Here is a 23298-nt window from a genome sequence, read left to right as displayed (position 1 = left end):
TGCCCCATGTGCCGAGAGAGAGGAGTTCCAGGAAGCCTGGCTAAAGAGTTCCAGGAGGAAAAACTGTTGTAGGCTAGGGATAAACAAGCCCTTTTGGGACAATGAGACCCCGGAGGGGCAACCTGGAAGCAGCCAGGTACTTAACACTTGGTAATGCATCTGGGAGGCCCCACCTGCCTCTACCCTCCCTCCCTCCAGCCCACCCACAGCTGCCTCCCAGCCCCGCAGCCGCCACATGACGACATCCTGACCTAAGCCCCTCTTCATCTGCAGCCCCTCTAAGGAGCTATTTGCAGAGGCCCCCATTTGCCGTTTAGGGGCTTTGCACGCAAGTGTTTAATTTTAAAAAGAGAGAAAGAGAAGCCACAGCAGGTGCCTCCACTTCCATCCCGGCCCCACCCCGCCCTCCGAGGGCTCCCAGGGATCTTTGTGCCGTGTGTGTATGTGTGTGTTTGAGTGCTGGCGTCATCCCCACATCTGCTGCCCTGTGACAAGGGCCTTTGAAGCTCCACAATGACGCCATCTGCCAGGGACAGCCGGCCGGCTGGCTCCTTCAGAGCTGACCCCACGGTTACCATGGCAACCAAGGTGGTGGCACGGGGCCTTCAGAAGAACCACCAGGCTAATGATGTCAGGAAGTTCCCTGCAGCAGTGTGGCCCACAAGCCTGAGGCTTTGCCAGCCCACGCTTGAGCAGAGGTGGATGGGGCAGAGATGGAGGACAAGGACAGGAAGAGAAGGAGGAGTCATAGAGGCATTGGGTCTCTGACGAAGGAAGGGTCTTCCCCGTGGCTTCTTGGAGCCTCCTGCTCTCAGAAGGTCAGCAGCTCACTGGGGAGTCCGTCACCTGCCAAAGGGGGTGGCATGGCCCCATAGGACATGTTATACTGGGCACCTCTGCACATAGTATTCCCTTTCCCGGGCCCTTCCTCCTCAGCTCAAGGCCCATCACAGGGTTCCATTGTTAGAGCTTCCCAAACAAAGGGGATGGCGCCCTCTTGTTTGCCTGCAGTGTCTGGCGCACAACTCCACTAGAGCCGGTCAGTGCTCCCTGGGCTCACTCATCTGCTCCTCCAGCAGGGGGCTCCTTCAAGGCAGGGACTGTGTATGATTCAGCTAACCCTGGTGCCTGCTACAGGGGCTGGCACATAGTGAATTCTAGGAAATGTTAAGTGAATAAATGAAGTTGCCTCATTTCTCAGCCACTTGCCAAGTGATTTCTTTTCTTTTTTCTTTCTTTTTTTTTTTTTTTGAGATGGAGTCTCACTGTATTGCCCAGACCAGAGTGCAGTGGCGTGATCTCGGCTCACTGCAACCTCTGCCTGCCGGGTTCAAGCAATTCTCCTGCCTCACCCTCCCAAGTAGCTGGGACTACAAGCACGTGCCATCACGCCCAGCTGATTTTTTTGTACTTTTAGTGGAGATGGGGTTTCACAATGTTGGTCAGGCTGGTCTCAAACTCCTGACCTGGTGATCCACCCACCTCAGCCTCCCAAAGTGCTGGGATTACATGTGCGAGCCACCGTGCCCTGCCGATTTCTTTCCTTTTTTTTTGAGATAGAGTCTCGCTCTGGCACCCAGGCTGCAGTGCAGTGGCATCAGCTCAGCTCACTGCAACGTCCGCCTTCTGGGTTCAAGGGATTCTCCGGCCTCAGCCTCCTGAGTAGCTGGGACTACAAGTGCTCACCCCCATGCTCGGCTAATGTTTGTATTTTCACTAGAGACGAGGTTTTGCCATGTTGGCCAGGCTGGTCTTGAACTCCTGACCTCAAGTGATCCCCCGCCTCAGCCTCCCAAAGTGCTGGGATTACAGGCATAAGCCACCATGCCCAGCCATTGCCAAATGATTGTAATGCCCAGAGTCTCAGCTGCTTTCCATACAGGAGCAAACAGAAATGGGGACAGAGAAGAGCCTTCTGAACTCTACTGTGAGGCATGGCTGGAGGGGGTTTCTCTGCTATAGTCAAACCTACAGACCCTAGGGCCTCTGAGGAGTGGTCTAGACCTTCATGGAGGCACCAGGGAACCTACTTGTATCTTTGTGTGTGGCTTATCATGGGTGTGGAGTAGGAGAGCTGCAGTAAGAATCAGCACCAAGACCCACTTGGGGTGTGCTACCCTGCGGGGTCTTGGGTTAAATCATTTGCTCACAAATCCCCTGATTTTTTGGGTCCCGGGGTCTGTGCATCTCCCCTCAGAGTAGCTGTACCCATGTCCCTGCACACCAGTACTACATATGGGTTCCCATGGCTTCACATCTTCCCAATCTTTGCAGTAGCAGGTTTTCAATTTCTTTTTTTTTATTTTTTGAGACAGAGTCTCAGTCTGTTGCCCAGGCCAGAGTGCACTGGAGTGATCCTGGCTCACTGCAACTTCTGCCTCCCAGGTTCAAGTAATTCTCCCACCTCAGCCTCCCAAGTAGCTGGGATTACAGGCGCACACCACCATGCCCCGCTCATTTTTGTATTTTTAGTAGTGTTTTGCCATGTTGGCTAGGCTGGTCTTGAACTCCTGACCTCAGGTGATCTGCCTGCCTCGGCCTCCCAAAGTGCTGGAATTACAGGTGTGAGCCGGGCAAGTTTTCAATTTCTGTCAGTCCAGTAGGATTCAACTGGGTCTTTTAATTTTTTTATTTTTCTGAGACCGGGTCTCACTCTGTTGCCCAGGCTGGAGTGCAGTGGCAGCATCATGGCTTACTGCAGTGTCAACCTCCCATGCTCAAGCAATCCTCCCACCTCAGCCTCCCAAGTAGCTGAAATTACAGGCATGCACCACTATGTCTAGCTAATTTTTTAACTTTTGTTTTGTAGGGAGGGGGTCTTGCTGCGGTGACCAGGCTGGTTTCAAACTCCTGGCCTCAAGTGATCCTCCTGCTTCCACCTCCCAGAGTGCTGGGATTACAGGTGTGAGCTACCACATCTGGCCTGAATTGAGTCTTGTTTTAAATCTCATCCCTCCAATTTCTAGTGAACTTGGGCATCTTGTCACTGCCAGTATCATCTCCTCTGTGAAGAGCTGGTCCTTGGCCTTGTCTATTTTTTTTGGTTGTTAATTTTTTCTTACTGATCTGTAAGAGTTCTTTACATATGAATTCTGAAGGCTACCCCTTTCCCATATGGATGGCAAGTATCTTTTCCCAGGCTGCGTGTGACATTTTTGCGTTATGTTATGTGCCATTTGTTGAACAGAAGTTTCTAACTTTGATGTGGTCAAAGAGAACAGCAAAAAACTGTTCTGAGGCTCATGTAAGCACCAGACTTATGACACCCTTTGTATCTCTCTGTCTGTTTTCTGGGGGGTTCTGTTTTTTAGAGAAAGGGTCTCGCTCTGTTGCCCAGGCTGGAGTGCATGATCATAACTTACTCTAAACTTAAAATCCTGGGCTCAAGTGATCCTCTCACCTCAGCCTCCTAAGTAGCTGGGACTACAGGTGCGTGCACCACCATATCCAGCTAATTTAAGAAGATTCTTAGAGACAGGCTTTCACAATGTTGCCCAGGCTGGTTTCAAACTCCTGGCCCCAAGCGATCCTCCTGCCTCAGCCTCCCAGAGTGCTGGGACTACAAGTGTGAGCCACTGTGCCCCGTCCTACTTGGCTTTTCATATCTGCAAACAGCTTCTCCTTTCACGATTTCCTCTGAGTCCCACAAGGCCCTGGGAGGTGGCAGGAACAGAGATGATCGTTCTTACGTCACAGACGAGAAGGCAGAGACCCTGTCACAACATCCCACTGTTCTGCCTCCTGGCACCTACTCTTTCCTCTTCCAGTAGCTGGTCCCTGCCTTTTCTCTTGAGGAACTTCATTCCTCACAATCTGTGTCCCTGCAGTTTTGATGGGGTTGACATCAGAGAGGGTACAGGGCCTAAGCCTGGCCAACGAGAACATTTGATTTCCCAGGCCACAAGGATGGCATGAGGCCTGAGCTGGGCCAGTGAGAGCTCTGTCCTATCTAGGACTTGGTTAGAATGACTGAGAAAGAGGCCATTTCTACTGGTAAATTCTATTGAAGATGAAGCCAGTATAGCGGAAAGCAGATCCGAAGATAGAGATCTACTCCTGGCAACATTCGAGGCTGGATCCAGCCATGCCTGAGAACATCTCCTCCTCAGGCCAGCTCAAAGTCTGGTTCTGGATCTTCGGTAACAGAGTCCTGACTAATACTGACCTAGTTATTGTGGGAAATGAAAGAGCCAAGACCCTTGATTTTGAACCATCGTTACAAGTATAAAGAAATACAGAAGCATAAGGGCCTCCCAATGCTATATTTATCTTTAGGTCTCAGTTTCCAAATCTGTGAAGTGGGGATAGCCACCCTGTCTCTTCCACCTCAGCTAACTCTAGCTTCTTCAGTACCTCCTGGGCCTCTTGGGTGAAGAAGGGCACCCTGACCCTCCTGTTCTGACCCCAGGACCTTCTGAATGGGAGGCCAGGAAACAGTAGACGTGATAGAAATAATCAGCATAAAGGAAAACTAACATCAGCTTGAAGCTGCCCTAGAGAAAACTGGATGTGCTAGAGACCATGGCAAAAAAGAGAGAACAGGGAGGAAGGAAAGAGAAAAATCGGACCCTATCAGCAGCTATAACTGGAAATTAGACCTGGAAAGAAAATAAGTTAAGTCTTTGGTGCAAAATTTATACATTAAAGGATAAACTCTGCTAAGAATAATTTCCATAACAATAAAAAGCTGGAGAAAATCCTAAACATCTAGTGGAAACATATGGAGACTTGCTTCAGGAATTAAATGGATTTCAGGGCATTCCCCTCTGGAAAATACTTTCTAGACAAATGTCATTGATACTGATGTGTTTCTGACATTTCTCAGCATCCTTAGGGTCAAAGCCTCCTGTGCCCAGCCAGAGCCCCTAGCCCTGCAGGCTGCATCCTGTTTCAGCGAGAACAGGTGAGGGGTGCCAAGGAAAGAGGCCCAGAGCAGGCACAGGGTGGCTGGCTCAGGGTCCGGCCCACTGCCCCAGGCCACTCACCGTGGTGATGAATCTGTACAGCGGCTGCCGTCTCTCTGTGTACTTGACTGTGATGGGGCTGAGGTCGTAGCGGAACCAGATTGCAGGGATGATGCGGCCCGTGTGGCTGTAGGCGACGTATTCCTGGGGTAGAGGATACGAGAATCAGAAGTACAAACTGTGTCTCAGGGTGGGTGGGGACTGGATTGCAGAGGGCCCCCCAGCAACCCTCCAGAAAGGACTTTCCTCCCTCTCCGCCCCATGAAGCCAGACTCCCCCACTCCCTCTCTCACATCCCTTCCCCTGGAGGCCCTAAACTCTGTCGTGCACAGCTGGGCATTTTTGACCCCCTTGGTTGTTTAGAAATTGACCATGTGAGCTGCAAGCAGCACCAGAATCAGAAAATAAATTAGAAAGCAGAGCTGTAAAAGGAAAAGTGCAATTTTTGGCTATTGCCTCCTTCAACCTCTGGGCCATGCGAAATCCATTCATTTATTCAACAATGGTTTGCTGAACGTCCTGCTCTTTCCCCAGAGGGAGTCACAGTCTGCAGAAGGAGGAAGACATAAGAATATCCCTAACACTGCGACATCACGCATGTGGGATGGAGGGACATGGAGAGTCGAGGGGAATGAATGAATGACCCATTCTCCCGGGAGGCATCTGGGAGACTGGGGAGGGGACATTCTGAGCCACACATGATGAATAAGCAGGAGTCCCAGTGTGTGTGCGTGTGACGGGTGTAAACACCGTGTGGGGAGTGGGCTAGCTTCTTCAGAGAAATAGACTGAACTGCAAAGCCAGAAGGCCCCGCCCTGCCACCAACCTTCCTGAGAATGCACACAGCAGGGACTAAGGATACTAAGAGGCTGAACTAACAGTGCGTCCTTGGGCCAGCCCCTCCCTCCCTCAGGGACTTGGCTTCCCCATCTAAACACAGATGGGCCTGGGATGATGACTCCTGGGATCTCTCCAGTTTGGGCACTTCAAGGTGCTAAAGTCTGCAACAACTAGAGGCCAAATTGAACCACTGGGGTACCCCCAACCCCACATGCTGAGCCTGAGGAGCCCAGGCCCCTCCAGGGGTAAGTAACACTGAGCCCTGACCTCCCACTGGGTCACTGCAGCCTGCTCCCGGGCAGAGTGCGGCTGCAGCCATAGAGAAGCTGAGCAAGCTGTTCTGGCTGCTGGGCCTTGCCAAAGCATTGGGAAAAGGAGCTTTGAGTAAGGGAAGACCAGCTTTCTCCAGGAGAGCTGCTGGGGCAGGGTGACTGTCTGGGTCACAAGCCAGAGTTGAGGGACAAAGAAAAACAGTGAAAAACAGCAGCAGTCAGTATCATTTACCTAAAGGCTTTTTTTTTTTTTGGTGGGTTAGGCATTTTTGAAAACATTGCCTCATGTGACAGCACTCTTACAAAGTATCATCTCCATTTTATGAATGAGTAAACTGAGGCACACAGTGGCTATGTGACATGTCTCGGGTCAATAGCTAGTGAATGACTGAGCTGGAATTTGAACTGCAGCGTGGTCCTGAGCTTGCATCTGTGATTTTCCATCTGTTAGCTGCTATGAGCATGTAAGGGTTACAATGAGATGCCCCCCGTGAAACAGTGAATAAAAGAAACAGGGCTCCTGGGAACATCAATTTAGGGCGAGTCAGAACAGAGGGACTAGGTCATTGGACAGAGAGCAGCTCGCAGGTGGGCAGACTCACAGCCCCTTCCTCAGACTGAGGCGTGAGGTGATCAAGAAGCCAGGCTCTGAAGCCCAAGCAAAACCTGTTCTAATCCCCACTCAGCCACTTTATAGCTCTACAACCACCTCTCAGTGCCTCAATGGCCAAATCAACAAAATGGGCTCAATAACAGTCTCAACATCAGAGCTGTCATGATGATTGAGAAGACGGAAGAAGAGAGCTTAGCACGTCTAGCCCCCAGGAAGTACTCAATGAGTGACAGCTATGCCTCCTACTATTGTTATAATTAACTGAGCTAAACAGGTATCACTTATAAGGGGTTTGGGCAGCCTTGGAACAGAAGAAAAAGGACAGTCCTGGTGGTAAGTGGGAAAAACCCATCCACCAGGGTCTAGCAGGGGCATTTCAACCACCAGGTTTGAAGTATTCATGTCCCATTGGTGGGATACCCCCGGGGAAGCCCAAGGCTGTCTTGTCTTGAGACCACTAATTGCCGGATCATCCCACTCTGCAGACTCTCACCATGCTCTGCTGCCCACTAAGGCCTGGCATCTTCTCCATGACTTTGAGTGTTGGGGTCCTGGGGACACCCCTGTCAATCAACAGCAAATTAATCAACAGCCATCTTGGCGTGACTCGGCAGCCTCATGAGCTTGGGTAAAGTGCCTGTGTCCCGAGAGCAGGAGTGTCTGTCTGTGGTGAGCACCCAGGGGTCTGGGTCTAAAGGACTCGGACGAGATGCAGGGCTGTTTGAGACCTGCAACCCCAGGACCTTTGTAGGATGGAGACTACCTGCTCTTTCTCAAACGCATCACACCCTATCTCCTGGTTAGATCTGTTCTCCTTGACTCTGAGACTGCCACATGGCAGGGACTGGGCCTTTCAATTTTACCCAGAGACAGCGCCTGGCCCAAGCTAATCCCCAGGAAAGGCCTCCAGAAAGGAACCAGAAGAAAGTGTGTCTGTGCAGCCGCCTGTCGTCTCTGCTCTCCGTCAGCAGAGGGCGCCGCCGCACACAGCTCGGCCCAGCCACCGCCCGCGCACCTTGTTGGCCACCGTGTACTGGTAGGAGTACCGCTGCTTGCCACTCTTGTCCTCATAAACCGTGGGCACAATCTTCAGGATGTAGTCGTGGGAGGCCAGGGCTGCGGGAAGGACACAGCAGAATGAAGCAGGGGGATGGGCACTGCCCGCTGACAGCTCTATGTCATTTCAATCCTAAGCCTAAATTCCCTGGGCACGGCAGGGGGCTCATTCCCCACTTTTAACACCAACTAACTGCTCTTCATCTTCTCCCCTTGGATACCGGGAATTGGGAGACTCTATGCATCAGGATCTTTCCTCCTGCACTGTATACATTATTAAAATTCTGGAAACAACCCAAATGTCCATCAATAGAGCAACCATGAAAGAGTGAGTGTTGGCTGGGCGCAGTGGCTCACGCCTGTAATCCCAGTACTTTGGGAGGCCGAGGCGGGTGGATCATCTGCAGTCAGGAGCTTGAGACCAGCCTGCCCAAGATGGTGAAACCCCGTCTCTACTAAAAATTCAAAAATTAGCCCGGTGTGGTGGCGGGTGCCTGTAATCCCAGCTACTCAGGAGGCTGAGGCAGGAGAATCGCTTGAACCTGGGAGGCGGAGGTTGCAGTGAGCTAAGATCACGCCACTGCACTCCAGTCTGGGCGACAGAGCAAGACTCCGTCTCAAAAAAAAAAAAAAAAAAAAAAAAAAAAAAAAAAGTGGGTGCTAGGAGCAGCTATTCTCCAACAGGGAAAAGAACCAAGTCATGGGACAGGATACACATGTGTCCATGGACTGGGGGAGGAGGAGACACTCTCTATCCATGTAAATATATAGGAGAATTATCTGGAAAGATGCCCAAGGAACCACGGGCAGCTTTAGCTTCTGGGGAGGAAGGCAGGATTTGAGAAAGATCCCATTTCATTGTACATCCTCTGACATTGTTTGAATAGTTTTACTTTTAAAACAAACTAGGTTTCAGTATTAAAAAGAAAAGAGCCTATCAACCAGAAAAACTGCACCAATGAAGCACTGATGAACTGAAAATGGGGAAAGAAATCAACAGCATATCAGTTCTTCCTGGATGAGGGAGCTGCTGAAGGCAGGGATGGAGCCTTACTCATCTCTGTGTCCCCAGAGCCCCATGCAGGGCCTGGTACCAAGTGGACCGTGGCAAACGCTTACTGAATGAATGAACGGATGGAAGGATGACTGGACAGGGGCATGAATGAAAGCACAGATGAATCAGCTGCTGATAAGCATGAGGTAACTGGAGTCCAATGCTGGGCTGATAAAATGCTGGCCCAGAGCTGCCAAATATCACTCAGGAAAGGTATGAACTCTCCTGGGCCTTCTGGGATGCTTATAGGAAGCTCATGGGCCTTCCAGAATCTTGGGTCATGGACTACAGAGCTAAAATAACACAGAAATTTAGGCCTGTGGGTTCTAATCCTGGTCGCATAGTCGAGTCAGTCCCCTTCTGTAAGAAGGCTGGGGATGCAGACAGCTTTCACTGCCCTGACACTCCCTCCCTGCCCCTTGCTGCCAAAGCCATATCTCAGTAAGCAAAGGAAGCGCTTCCTGAATTGTTTTGAGTAGGTTCCTCTGAAAACCCGAGAAAAGTCCTGCAGCCGCAGAGCCCAGTCCATGAAGACTCCAACATCCCTCTGTTCAACCCTGAAATGGTTCTCAGATGTCAGAAGCAGTCGAATCATTTGGAATTAAAAGACACCTGGACCTCTTTCCAGGAGGATCCCGCTAAATGGGTCAAGGGTGGAGCTCAGAATTTGCACTTTTAAAACAAGAGCCCAAGACCATGCTTGAGAGTGGTGTCCAAACGCCTATTGCCCTAGGTTAAAAACTTGATGGAATGAAAAAGTGAATGCCTTATCAAAATCACCCCTGTAATATTTCTTGTTAAAATTTGTACAAGGCTCATGCCTGTAATCCCAGCACTTAGGGAGGCCGAGGTGGGAGGATCACTTGAGGTGAGGAGTTCAAGACCAGCCTGGCCAACATGGTGAAACCCCATATCTACTAAAAATACAAAAATTAGCCAAGCCTGGTGGCACACACCTGTAGTCTCGGCTACTAGGGAGGCTGAAGCAGGAGAATCGCTTGAACCCGGGAGGTGGAGGTTGCAGTGAGCCGCCACTGCACTCCAGCCTGGGCAACAGAGCGAGACTCCATCTCAAAAAAAAAAAAAAAAAATTGTACAAAACACAGGTGATCACCAAGGACAAAATAAAAAATCACCATACATTGACCATCCTCAGAAAACTATGGTTCACATTCTCACATATAAACTGCCAGACATGTTTATACATATATTTATATTTTCCTAAAATAGGACCATACTGTATCTTTTTTTTTTTTTTTTTTTTGAGACAGAGTTTCACTCTGTCACCCAGGCTGGAGTGCAGTGGCATGATCTTGGCTCACTGCAACCTCCACCCTCCGGGTTCAAGTGATTCTCCTTCCTCAGCCTCCTGAGTAGCTGGGACTACAGGCGCCTGCCACCGCGCCCGGCTAATTTTTTGTATTTTTAGTAGAGATGGGGTTTCACCATCTTGGCCAGGCTGGTCTTGAACTCCTGACCTTGTGATCCACCCGCCTCGGCCTCCCAAAGTGCTGGGATTACAGGCGTGAGCCACCGCGCCCAGCCATCTTTTTCTAAGAACTGAACATAAGTTCTAAGACACAGAACATAAGCTCCGCAGAGAGTTTGTTTTATTCATCTCTCTATCCCCAGAACCTAGCCCAATGCCCAGAATATAGTAGGTGCTCAATAAATGTTTGCTGCCTGACTGCCAGTAAGGTCCTGACACACCTCGCTCATCTTGGGCAGTTACCATGCTCAGTCAACCCCCTATGGCTGGACACTGACGTGTTTCCTCATTTTCATTCTTATAAACAATGACCTAATGAACATTATTTTCCTAGATCTTTGTACACTCTCTTAATTATTTCCTTAGCTTACTCTCCTATGAGTACAATTGATGACTCAAAGGCAATGACCATTTTTAAGGCCTTTGATACAATTTGCCAAATGCCCACTGGAGACACTGCAGTTAATTACACCCATGTGGATTCCTTGTGAGTTGACCATTCCTAGAGACTGCTGGCTCCAACCTGGTCTAGGCCGGCCCACATTCCCTTCAGGCTCACTCCCTCCTCCCCTACCCGCAAAATCTTCTTATGGAAAAATTCAAACCTAAAACATAGGGAATCGTATAATGGACTCCCACGTACCCATTTCCCAACTTCAGCAATTACCAACGTACGGCCAATCTTGTTTAATCCCTATCCCACCACTGGAGTGGGGCCCAGAATCTGCATTCTTAAAACCAGCAGCCCATATATATGTGTGTGTGTGTATACTTATACACACATACACACACACACACACACACACACATATATATATGACAGCCCATATTATGTGAATACATATACATGACAAGCTGGTTTCATCCCAGTTATATCATTCGGGACCAGTTAAACAGTTCAGTACCACAATACAAGATACAATTCGATATAGGAAAGGTTCTCCTTCGATTCTGCCCCAGGGGATCTCGTTCCTGAAGTTAGCTGCTGACGACAATGAAGAGAACAGCCAACATTTATTGAGCACTCACAATGTGGCAGGCCGTGTACTAAACTCTGTACACGTATCTCATTAATCCTCATGGCAAGGCTTAAGGTGGAGAGGATTCTTCCCACTTTACAGATGCAGAAACTGAGGCTTAGCAGAGTTAAATGACTTTCCCAAGACCACAGGGCTGGGAAAGAGTGGAGCAAGACACTGGAGGCCGAGGTCCTCATGACCGCACTCCACCACCATCCAGCAGGAGCTCTTCCACAGTGGCCTCCAGGCCTCTTATCATCGATTATATACCCACTATACCCTGGGCATAGGGCTGGGTCCTGGGGACAAAGCCATGGGCAAGGCAGAGTGCTATGTTCTAGCTGGTGCAACAGCCAAGGGCAGCAGATGAGTGGGAGAACAAGGTGATTTCAGAGAGTGGTCTATGCTAGGAAGAAAAAGCAGGTTTGTCCTTAGGAGTGAGGGTTACTTTAGATAGGGTGACCAGCGAGGGCTTCTTGGAGGCGGTGGCATTTGAACTGAGACCTTAATGCCAAGAAACAACCCCCATAGCAAGACGTGGGCACAGAGGGACCTACAAAGGCAAAGGCCCAGCGCTGGGGACTGAGCTTGGGAGCCGAGGAAATAAAAGCCAGCCCTTCCCCGGCTGTCCATTGCTTGATCTCATGCTTTTTTCTCTCCACTTAAGCCAGCCTGAGATGGCTTTCGTCACTAGCCCTGGAGAAGGCAAGGTTTTCTAGCCACACCTTCTCTCTGCTTGCACACTCCGGGCCTTCTTATGTTGATCCTCTTTCCTGTCCAGCAGCTGAGGGTCTGTCGTAGCTGCAGACATTTGTGGACAGCCAACGTTGGATGACATGTTACCATGACACAAAACAACAGTGACCACGGCACCACACCAAGAATCATCTACCTCTATTACAACCAGACATTTGCACTCAAATAAGGAGGTGCTGCCGTATACTTATCCGTTGCTGGAGGCAGCATGAATGGGAACCAGACACAGCTGGAAAGCAATCGGGTAACAGAGCGCCAACCCTGTACATATCAGAGGCATTACTGCCACAGTGAAACACAGGAAACGACAGATGCTTTCGGTGAGAAGACAATGACTTAGAAAAGCAGAGCAGAGTGGGGACGGATCACCTGAGGTCAGGAGTTCGAGACCAGCCTGGCCAACGTGGTGAAACCCTGTCTCAACTAAAAATACAGAAAATTAGCTGGGCATTGTGGTGGGCACCTGTAATCCCAGCTACTCGGGAGACTGAGACAGGAGAATTGCTTGAACCCAGGAGGCTGAGGTTGCAGTGAGCTGAGACTGTGCCATTGCACTCCAGCCTGGGTGACAGAGTGAGACTCTGTCTCAAAAAAAAAAAAAAAAAGAAAAGAAAAGCACAGCAGAGCTGCAAGATGGACAACTGTGCTCCCATTACAACTGGAAAGTAAGAAAATCGTGGCTATGTAATAAGGTCAAGTACAAAAAGCAGACGATAAACTGCAATCCATGCCTTGGAAAAAAAGAAAAGTGACTTCTGCTTACGGACAAGGATTCACAGGGACACAGGAAAATGAGGTTTGATTTGTCAGGGGGCAGGTCACAGAGGGATGTTTTCTTTGCCTTGGATCCCTGACAATGGGAGAGCAAACACATTTCAGGAAATAATAAGAAAAGATGTGGGTTAAAAGGTGAGCTCAAGTGAGGAAATAAGAAAAATCCAGGTACCCCGTGCAGCAGTGGGTCTGCGGGTCTGCTTGAGCGGACAGGCCTCCGGGCGCATTCTGTGCATGTGTCTGAGCCCACGTGAGCTCATGTGTGTTGGTGTGCACGCACAAGTATGTGTGCTGTCCTGTCTGCGTGTGGAGATGTGCTGTTCTCTTTGATCTGGGCCAAAGTGCCAGGGAGCTAAGGAGGGCGAGGACTCTAGGAGGAGCCACTGTCGATGGGAGGAGTCTGAGCAGGAGGAGAGTGAGGTGTGGGGGAGGCAGCCATGTGGTCAGAGCTGACTGGGCCACCCACAGACCTGTTCTCACGGTGCGACCTGGAGCCAGAACAGATTCTGGTTCTGCCATAGCTCCCTGTGGGATCTTAGGTAATTAGTTCAACTAAGGATGATGATGTGGCTGTGATGACAGCAACAATAATGGTAACAGCTGGTATCCACTGTGTGCGTGCGTCTGCTGTGCCAAGGGAGGGCATGTATCTTCCCAGGGACAAGCCTTCTTCCTTCTCCGTCAGGGTCTGGGTCTGGACGGGGCTGGGTCCACCCTCCCACTGGCTAGCTGTGGGAATGGAGCGTGAGCAGCAGCCTCCCTGCCTTGGAGTGGGTGCTGCACAGGCACCCCCACCTCTCTGCCCTCCCCCTCCCTGCCTGCTGTACTGGGCATCTTCGAGCAGAAGGCTGTTCCCAGCAGGGATACATACGGTTGGAGGTGAGTCTGTCTGCTCCCCCGAGAGCATTGAAAGCTCCGTGGATGTTCTGGACCTGTGGAAAAATGCAGTGAGGGGATGGTCCCCAGGACACCTCCACCTCCAGGCCTGGCCCTGGCTGTGGGGGATGGCCAGGTACCACCTGGTCTAGGAACCCTACCAATGTGTAAAAGGGGGCTCCAGCAGATTTGTGGGGAGCAAGAGGCAGCAGAGGCCTGGCACACAGTAGGCACAAGCTTGTTTCCCATCTCTAGCCCCTACTATGTGCTGCTCCATCCTGGCCCCTTCATATAATTTCATTTCATGCCCCTAATGATGTATTATTGGGCCCATTTTACAGAAGAGCAAATCAAGGCTTGGAAAGACACCAAAACTTGCCCGGCTGGTAAGTGGCTAAGCTAAACTCTGAAATCAGGTCTGTCTGACACTAAGCTGGACTCTTTCCATGAAGTCACACAGAAAATTCAAGTGAACGTGGATTCTGGGTCCCAGAAGGTTTCTCCTGAGATCCCAGGGTCCTCTGAAAGGCCCATAGAGGAGTCCAGGCAGGGATGCCCCAGAGCTGTGGGCCCCCCATCATGTCTGCTGCAGAGAACATATAGCAGATGTGAAGAGAACCCTCCTCCGGGCAGTGGGGTGGGCTGCTGTAGAGTGGGGCTGAAAACCACATCCCACCTTTTCTCCGAGGACAATGGGAAACCAGGTTGGCCTCAAGGAACATCTAAAGCAGGACAAGGCATACCTGGTAAATGGAGCATGCTACCATGGGCATGGTTAACAGGGGTTATCGAGCTAGACACCCTGGAGGGCTTCCTGGAGGAAATGACATTGACACCAAGATGTGGAGGAAAGTGGGAAGTTAAACTGGCAAGCAGCATGTACAAAGGCTTGAGTATGGAGACAGGCCCACATGGCCCCCAGGAGGAAGGAGAGTGAGGTGTCTGAATAGAAGGAAGCAGGAGACATCAGAGAGGTAGGTGGGGACGTGATTCCGTGGAGATGGCCACTCCAGGAGCAGCGGGCAGCAGTGGGGCGGCGTAATCCCTGATCCTGGTCTCAGGCGGCTGATGTTTACTGAGCACTTAACACAACTGCATGTTCTCAACAAGCAACTCCTCAACAACTGGAAGGAACTGCAATTCCTCAACAAGGAAAAGGAAGTTTGTCTATTTGCTGGCTTGAGACTGACCGTGTGAAGGCTTCATTTCTAACCCATGAGAATGGTGGTTACAGAGACAAGAAGGCTAGAATGTTCTCTTCCATTGTCATGTGTCATGGCTTTATCTCACATTCATTTATACCATTTATTTTTATTTTTTTTGAGAGGAGTCTTACTCTTTCACCCAGGCTGGAGTACAATGGCGCGATGCCGGCTCACTGCAATCTCCACCTCCCGGGTTCAAGTGATTCTCCTGCCTCAGCCTCCTGAGTAGCTGGGATTACAGGTGCCCGCCACCACGCCCGGCTAATTTTTGTATTTTTAGTAGAGGTGGAGTTTCACCATGTTGGCCAGGCTGGTCTCAAACTTCTGACCTCAAGCAGTTCACCCGCCTAAGCCTTCCACAGTGCTGGGATTACAGGCGGGAGCCACCACGCCCGGCCTGTACCATTATTTGATCAACATCTGTCTTCCCCCCTAGACTGGAAGCTCCAGGTGGGCAGGGACCATGTTTGTCCTCACCAAGGTATGCGAGGCCTGGCACACGGTAGGTACTTCGTAAATATTTGTTGAATAGATGGATGGACAGAAAATGAATGGATGGATGGGCCCTAAGCTAAGTTTTGTACATTTTCTAAAAAATCAGATTTCCACCCCACTAATGACTAAACTTGGGACTGTAGTTTCTGTGTCCTTCTGTTTTGCCCCTGCATGCGGCAATGCGAGACCACTGCTCCCCACTCCTCAGCTCCTCCTCTGCTCCTCTCCCCTCCACCCTGCCTTGGTCTGGGCCCTTCCCTCACCTCCCTGCCTATAGTCTTGCCTCCTGGGTCCATCTTCCTCATTGCAGATGGGTGCTCTGAGTCACCAACCAGACCTTCAGTCTCGACCTTCTTCAATCTAACATGGGTCTCTCGCACCCCACACACCCCACCTGCCGGCTCCCACTTCAGGCAAGTGCTCTGGGCCCTCTCAGCTGCCAAGCGAGCCCTTGTGCCCTGGACCATCTCGGCATAGAACAACATGCCGTGTCACATACGCTTACTGATCCAGTTTTCTGAAAGTAACCTTGAGGGTCTTTCATATGAAAACTGCCAGCTGGGTGCTCTAGGAGAGGGGTGATGTTTGAGACGCCCCTGCCTAGGACACATTTTCCTGTTCTGTTCCTGGTGAAACCCTTCTTACCCTTCCAGGCTTGGCTTAGATGTCACCTTAAGGATAACTCTTCCTTGTGCCCAGAGAGGGCAGAGGGCACTGGGTGACAGAGCCCCTGAAGGCCCACCCACGGCCATGCCATCTCGAGTGTCCCCTGCTCACCTGTAGCGTGTCCCCAAAGGAGAGCTTGTGGATGACATGCGTCATGTCTGGGTTCTGTGGCTGGGCCGTGGCACTGTGTGTGGACACGTGGAAGTTGCCGGGGACCTGGGGGAGAAATGTGAGTTTCAGGAGTTTGGTCGACTTCTCCAGGGGGCGGAATGTTGGGGCCTCACCCTGTGTGATCCAGGGAGGACACTGGAATCAGGCAGATCTCGGTTTGGATCCTGCTTGTATCATTTTCAACTGTGCAAAGGAGTCATCCCATCTCTCTGGGCCTCAGGCTCCTCATCTGCAGAATGGGGGCACTACCATAGCTTCCGAGGAGGCTGCCAGGACTATCTGGTGAGAGGGTGCATGTGAAGTGCCCATCTGGGCGATGGGCACAAAGCCAGGACTCATGGCAGCTGCTCCCCCTCCAGCTCTGTGGATTCTGGGCGGCTGACCCCACAGTCAGCTGGGGGATGACCTCTGAGCCTACAGACTAATGCGGCTTCCTCGGACTCCAAACCCCTATCATTTCCTTCCCAAGTTTGCCCCAGTGCCCTAGACAGGGGATCCCTGATGGACAGACTGTGGTAGCCTCATCTCTTCCCTGGGTCTCAAGCCCTTGCAGAGCCAAGCCAGCAAGAGGTGCTGGATGAGTATTTATAGAACGAAGGATGCTGGTGACAACCATGTGGCAGGAGCCACCTCAGCTTCTCCTTGTTTCAGCACGAAGTCCCTCCTCCTCCTCCTCCTCCCAGATGCTCAGACTAGAACCCTTGGTATGATCCTGGAACCCCCCTTTCTCACTCCCGACATCCCATCCATCAGCTGAAACCGTGTCAGCTCCACCTTCCAAACACACCTGGCGCCTGACCTCTTCTCTGCTGCCCTGGTCCAAGGTCATCTCTTCATGGACAAGAATGGCAGGCTCCTCCCTGGGCTCCCAGCTTCCACGTTCCCCACAGCCTGGGCCTTTTCCCAATAATGACTGTTAAGATCTTTTTAAATCCTACATCAGATCTCATCACTCCTCTGCCCAGAACCCTCCACGGCTTCTATTCTCTCGGAGTCCAGGTCCATGTCCTCGTGGGGGCCCACAGGCCACATCTGGCCACTGGCCAAGCATCATGTCCCCACCTCTTGGCCTCCTGCCGCTGTGTCCTCTGCTGCTTCCTGTCTGGTCTCCCTGCCGTGCCGGGAACAGCATCCAGTTGGCCCCATTTTAGGCCTTTGTGCCTGCACCCCTTCCTGGGACCCTCTTCCACATGGCCCTCCCTCGGCCCTTCAGGGCCCAACAGAGAGGCCCTCCACGTCCACCTGTGCAAAAGAGCACCCTGGCCCCCATTCCTCATCCCCTTACCTGCTACAGCCTCTGGGATCACCTGCCATCTCATACCCATCCTGTTCTCGTCTGCCTCCTCCCATTAGCATGTCCACGCCCTGCTGTGCTCCCCAGACTCCGACGCATAGCAGGTGCTCAATAGACACTTATTGAATGAATGAATGACTAAACAAACGACACTGAATCCTTTGACTTTGTCATCTGATAATTCCCATTTTACAGAAAAGAAAATGGAGGCTCAGAGCAGTGAAGAAACTTGCGAAGGTCATATGTCGAGAGCTGCAGTCTGAGCTCACGTCTATTGGACACACTGCTCCCTCCTCTGATGCCTGGATGCCATCTACCTCTGCAGCCTGGGCTGATGGCCACATGGCGCCAGTTCTTCAGGAGATGCCGGGACTGGGGAGATGAGCAGACAAGAATCTGGCCTTGGCCAAGCCCCTGTGACACAGTCTTGGAACAGACAATGAGACTCTGTGGGATCCACCCTGGCCCAGAGGAATTTGCAGACCATGGGGGTTACAGGGAAGGCCCCCGGCTCACCTGAGGGTGCAGGCTGTATTCAGGGAGGGCTTCCCAGGGGAAAGGACATCCTGTGTTAAGGCTCTGAAGGTGAGACTGCATTACTCAGGAAGAGAGCGAAATGCATCTGGGCAGAGGGAACGGCATGAACAGGTGCAGAGGACAGAAACTGCCCAGCATGTGGGCTGTCTAAGGAACTAAAAGAGTCTGGTATTATTGAACTCCAAATTAGATGGAGGTGGCGGTGCTGGCAGCAGCAGGAAACAAAGAGGCACAAGGGAGGAGTTGGGGCTGTTTATCAGAGGTCCCCAAATGCCACACTGAAAAATTCAGGGTTTACCTTATTCCAGCCCAATAAAGAAGACTGTGTGAGCTGTGTCTGAGGAGGGAATATAGCTTATTGTGCAGCAGCCCATCAAAGTCTGATTTTGTAAGCATGTCTGTTTCAAACACAAAGTTGTGGACTTCCTGCAGGAATATTCCTACTTCAGCAGGGCCCGAGCTTGTGACTGACAGGGGAGGCATCAAGCTGACAGCCTGTGGCCTCGGCCTCAGCAAACTCGCAGTGGAGCGAGCTGCAGGCTACAGTGGAGAAGGGACACTTGCTGGGTCAGGAGTGGAGCAGAAACAACAGCGTGGCAAGATCTCCCTCGAGGGACAGCATCGCCTGCTTCAGGGATCCAATAACCCATGGTAGAGCGGTTGCTCTGAGTTCTACACGTGTCCTCAAGCCCAGCCCCACTTCCTAGGTGGGGAGCCTTAGGCGAGGTCAGTAACCACTCCATGCCTCAGTTTTTCCATCAGCAAAATGGGCGTAAAGCCAGAAGGTTACTGGGAGGATTCATTGAGGTGATGCATGCAAAGCAGCCCACAGCTGGCCTCAGATCGGGTTTGTAGGGTGAACACGTTTGTCATCGGAGCCAACCAAGAAGGGCCCTCCCGGAAGAGGGAACACTCACAGGCAGGGCGTGAGGAAAAGCCCACTGTGAGTTTTAACATTTATGCCTCATTTTCACTGATAAAAATAATGCCTGGATACATTTTCATGATAAAACAGTCATGAGACACGGTCAGACTAAAGACCCTGTTGCTGACCACCCCTGGGAGTAAGAAACCCACAGCCATAAGGCATGTGTCCTCCCAGAGTTTTTCTACACAGTGACACAGGGCCTTCCTTCTGCAGATCGGGCCATGGCAGAGTTCAGAACAGGGAGTGGGGCCTGGGCCTTGTGCTCCTGGAGTGAAGTGAGTCAAGAAGGCTGTCCCCTCAGCACCTGCCACCCCTGCCGGGCCGCGCGAGGCTGTGACTCAGGAACCCACTCCCCCTCCACACCAAATCCATCACAGGTGGCTGACTCATACCAGCACATGCTGGGCTGAAGAAAGAAACAGCAACGCTTTTAGAGCCTGTGACTTAGGAACCTACGTCAGTGTCTCTGATGGATTTTAAAAACATATAGCTGGAGCCAGGCCCCACACCCCTCACCCCATCCTGTCCTCCTCCTGCGGGGCTGGCTGATGAAACGAGGTCACCGTGGGGTCTCAGGTGGGGCTGCCGCTGCTGCTCAAAACACGCAAACTCTGACATCTGGCTGCTGGCCAACTTCCCGGGGGTCGGATAAGGAGGCCATGGGACAAGTCTCAGCCTGATGCTGGGAGAGAGGTGTGGGGGCTGGCTGCTGACCTTGCCATCACAGCACACGGACCCCGGTGGCTTCTTTGAGCACCTCTTGATGGGCGGTTCCTCAAAGGGAGAGTGGCTGGGCTGGGGTGGGGGACGGTCTCTACTCCCTCCAGGAGTATGGGGCAGAGGGTGCCCTAGGCTGTGACCCGGGGCACACAGACACAGCTGGTCATGACATGTGTAACCAAGATGTTGGGAGCTCAGAGGGCCAGGGACCTGGTGCTAGGCTGCCTGTGTGAAAATCCTGGCTGCGTGACCTTGACCAGGTCACTTAACCTCCCGTGCCTCAGTTTCCTCCAGGCTACTGTGAAGACTAAAGGAGCTAATATGTGAAAAGGGCTGGGTAAGAACTCAGTACGTGGCAGCCATAACGTGGGTCTAACAAAGGCTGGTGTGAGCCTTTCAAAGACTCCCTGGCACTCCGCTGACCAGAGAGGACCCATTTCTTGGACGCCCTCCATGTGCCTTTCACAGGCGCACTTGTAAGGTGGGTGCCAGCTGATGAGGTCATGGAAACTTTGCACTGACAGGAGATAAGGCAGGCCAGGATGCTTGTCCAGTCTCTACTGCAGAGTTTGTTCATGTTTCACAGCCTGTGAGGTATTATTATCCCCATTTTACAGATGACGAACCTGAGGCTCAGAGAAGCTAAACTGCCCAGAGTCATTCAACCAGTGACTATGGTAGCCGGGATCCTTGACCACAGGTCTGTCTGACCCCAAAGGACAAGTTCACCCAGAGCTGGCTGGGGGCTCCAGCATAGCCCATTCTAAGGGGAGCAGACTGCAGTCTTGGGCATGTTTGCCAAGAGGTGGGAGGGCTTGGTGGCAGGGCTGTCTCGTGGGTTGTCACTCCAGGTGCTTGAATAAGCAGGATCCCTTTTTGATCACCATCTGGGGCATATATATTTTTTCAGCCCAGGTGGTTGCATCTCCCTGGGGGCAGGGGGCCCACAATGAGGAGGTGTGCATGCACGTCTGTTCATCTGTGCATCTTCAACTTCATCTTCAGTCTTCAGACAGGGCTTCGTTTGTAACCTCAGGGGTCTCCTCTTTCATTCTCCACCACTGCACCCCATCATTCTCTTCATGGCTGCTTTATCAAAATCACACATTTCCTGTTTACCTGAGCACTGGCTGTCCCCGTTATAGACCACTGGCCACCAACGGCGGGGAGCATGGCTGTTTCTCTCCCATTGCAGCCCAGCACCAAGCACAGAGCCAGGCGTAAGGTGGATGCTCAAAAGCACGAAAGCCTGAGTGGAGTGGTCAAAGGGAGAGGCCGAGTCAAAGAGGAGGCACAGACAGCAGCCGCAGCGTGATGAGGGACGGGGTGGGGAGTGAATGTGGGTGGGCAGGGAAGGGGAGGGAGGACTTCCCCTGAGGGACCCACATCAGCTGAGGCCTGTGGGTGAGTAGTGGTTCCCCAAGAGGATGAGGTGGGGACAGAGGGAGGGTATGGAGGCCCAGCAGAGGTCCCCCACCAATCCCCCCACCTGCCTGCTGGCACTGTGAACCTCTCCAAGCCCTTAAACCCCCAACTGTGGCCTGCATCTGGCTCCGCTTGCTTCGTAAGGACGTGGCTCCTGCAGCGGCCCCTTCTCTCCTCATCATCAGCGTTTTCTGGAGCACCCTCTGCAGCACTTAGATCACTGTCCATTCCAACCTGGCCTTCCTGAGCCTGGCAGCGCCAGCCCTGCTCTTTGATATCTATACATATGTTCTTTTCCAGGCTGCAGGCTCCGCCCAGCCTTTGCTTCCTCCTTCCTGTCTGACTGCCCCTTCTTGCACCTTTTGTTACCCCTGCATCTCCCCACCTCGAAGTGACTGGGGGGCGCCAGAACTCAGTCCTCAAACTGCAATTCTCTCCAGAACTTAGGTTCTTAAGGCTTTTGGTGCCACGGATGATCCTTTGCCAGTGTAATGATACCTATGTTTTAAATGCTTAAAATGTTTTAATGTGTAAAATGCGTAGGATTACAAAGTAAAGAGATATTTAAATAGTAATTAAAATATTTAAAAATCCACATTTGAATATGCTGCTTTACTGATGCATCAAATAAGATGACCTAGTGGTGGGTCTAATAATTACCGTAATTTTTATTGACTGATTGATTAAGGGTTTCACTCTGTCACCCAGGCTGGAGTGTGGTGGTGCAATCTCAGCTCACTGAAGCCTCTACCTCCCTGGGCTCAGAAGACCCTCCCACCTCAGCCTCCCGAGTAGCTGTGACTACAAGCATAGGCTTGGTTAACTTTTGTATTTTTTTGTAGAGATGGGGTTTTGTCATGTTGACCAGGCTGGTCTTGAACTCCTCAAGTGATCCACCCACTTTGGCCTCCCAAAGTGCTGGGATTACAGGTGTGAGCCACTGCGCCTGGCCAATCACTGTAATTTTAAAACAGTGATGCATATAAACAGTCTCTGGAAATTATCTGCAACAACTGTAACGTGCTATAAATATCGGCAATTTCTGTTGTTGAGGAGGTCCCAGGCACTGCTAATACTGCTGTGGTTTGTGGCCTACATTCATCGCAGATGGAAATGCTAAACTTTAGTTCGAGTTTAGCAAAAATAAAGATGTCAACTTTTCCCCCATCCAACTTCATAGATCTCTTGCATTCAATCCGCTCTTCTTGGGGGTGCCTGTGGACCCCAGGTTTAGCACACGGATCTACGGCCTCTCCGTAGGTAATCTTGCTTAAACCAATGCTCCTCAAACTTCAGTGGCATCGGAATCTCTGAGGGGCACTTGTTCTAGCACAGAGTCAGTGGGTCTGAGGGGGGCCTGAGAATCTGCATTCCTAACAATCTCCCAGGTGATGCTGATGCTGCTGGCCTGGAGGCTTAAGGAGCCCCCACTTTGAGGACCCATGACTTCCAACATCATCTATTCACTGATGACTCCCACCTCAACATCTGTGGTCCAGAACCCCCTCCTGAACTCTCCACACCTCCAACTTCCAATTTCACCTCTTCCTGTAGACACCTAATGGGAACCCCAAAGGAAACCAGAGTGGAATGACCAGTGCCCAGCCCTACCTGCTTCCCACAGAATCCAGGCTTAGTTTCTAAGCTTCCACATCTAGAAACAGGACCACCCGGTTGTCAAGACAAAGATGTCAAAGGTTTCTTTGATTCCACATGTGCCCTCACCCCCACATCCGATTCTTCATGGAGTCTTATTGATTCTACCTCCCTAATCCGACCACATCTCCCCAGCTCCACTGCCACGACCACTGCCTGCCACCCTCTCCAGCCCAGCCCCATCCTGTTTTTGTTTTGAGACGGAGTCTCGCTCTGTCGCCCAGGCTGGAGTGCAGTGGTGCGATCTTGGCTCACTGCAAGCTCCACCTCCCGGGTTCATGCCATTCTCCCACCCCAGCCTCCCGAGTAGCTGGGATTACAGGCGCCCGCCACCACGCCCGGATAATTTTGGTTTTTTTTTGTATTTTTAGTAGAGGCGGGGTTTCACCATGTTAGCCAGGATGGTCTCGATCTCCTGACCTCGTGATCCACCTGCCTCGGCCTCCCAAAGTGCTGGGATTACAGGCTTGAGCCACCGCGCCCGGCCA

At 51.6% G+C, this 23298-nt stretch overlaps 1 protein-coding gene across 2 annotated transcripts in view; it reads right to left on the bottom strand.

Moving 5' to 3' along the window:
* Positions 1 to 23298, bottom strand: part of ERGIC1 (endoplasmic reticulum-golgi intermediate compartment 1) — a 115865-nt gene that overhangs the window by 10777 nt on the left and 81790 nt on the right. For both annotated transcript variants that reach the window (XM_054488048.1, XM_054488049.1), the window contains 4 exons: positions 16191 to 16295; positions 13709 to 13769; positions 7705 to 7805; positions 4986 to 5108 (listed from right to left, as the gene is read on the bottom strand). In XM_054488048.1, the coding sequence (XP_054344023.1) occupies positions 4986 to 5108; positions 7705 to 7805; positions 13709 to 13769; positions 16191 to 16295 (390 nt within the window). The remainder of the gene's footprint in view (positions 1 to 4985; positions 5109 to 7704; positions 7806 to 13708; positions 13770 to 16190; positions 16296 to 23298) is intronic.

Source organism: Pongo pygmaeus, chromosome 4, assembly GCF_028885625.2.
Source record: "Pongo pygmaeus isolate AG05252 chromosome 4, NHGRI_mPonPyg2-v2.0_pri, whole genome shotgun sequence".
In the NCBI taxonomy this organism is placed as follows: Eukaryota; Metazoa; Chordata; class Mammalia; order Primates; family Hominidae; genus Pongo; species Pongo pygmaeus.
The sequence above is the reverse complement of the archived record's forward strand: the minus strand, read 5'-3'. Positions and strand labels throughout refer to the sequence as shown.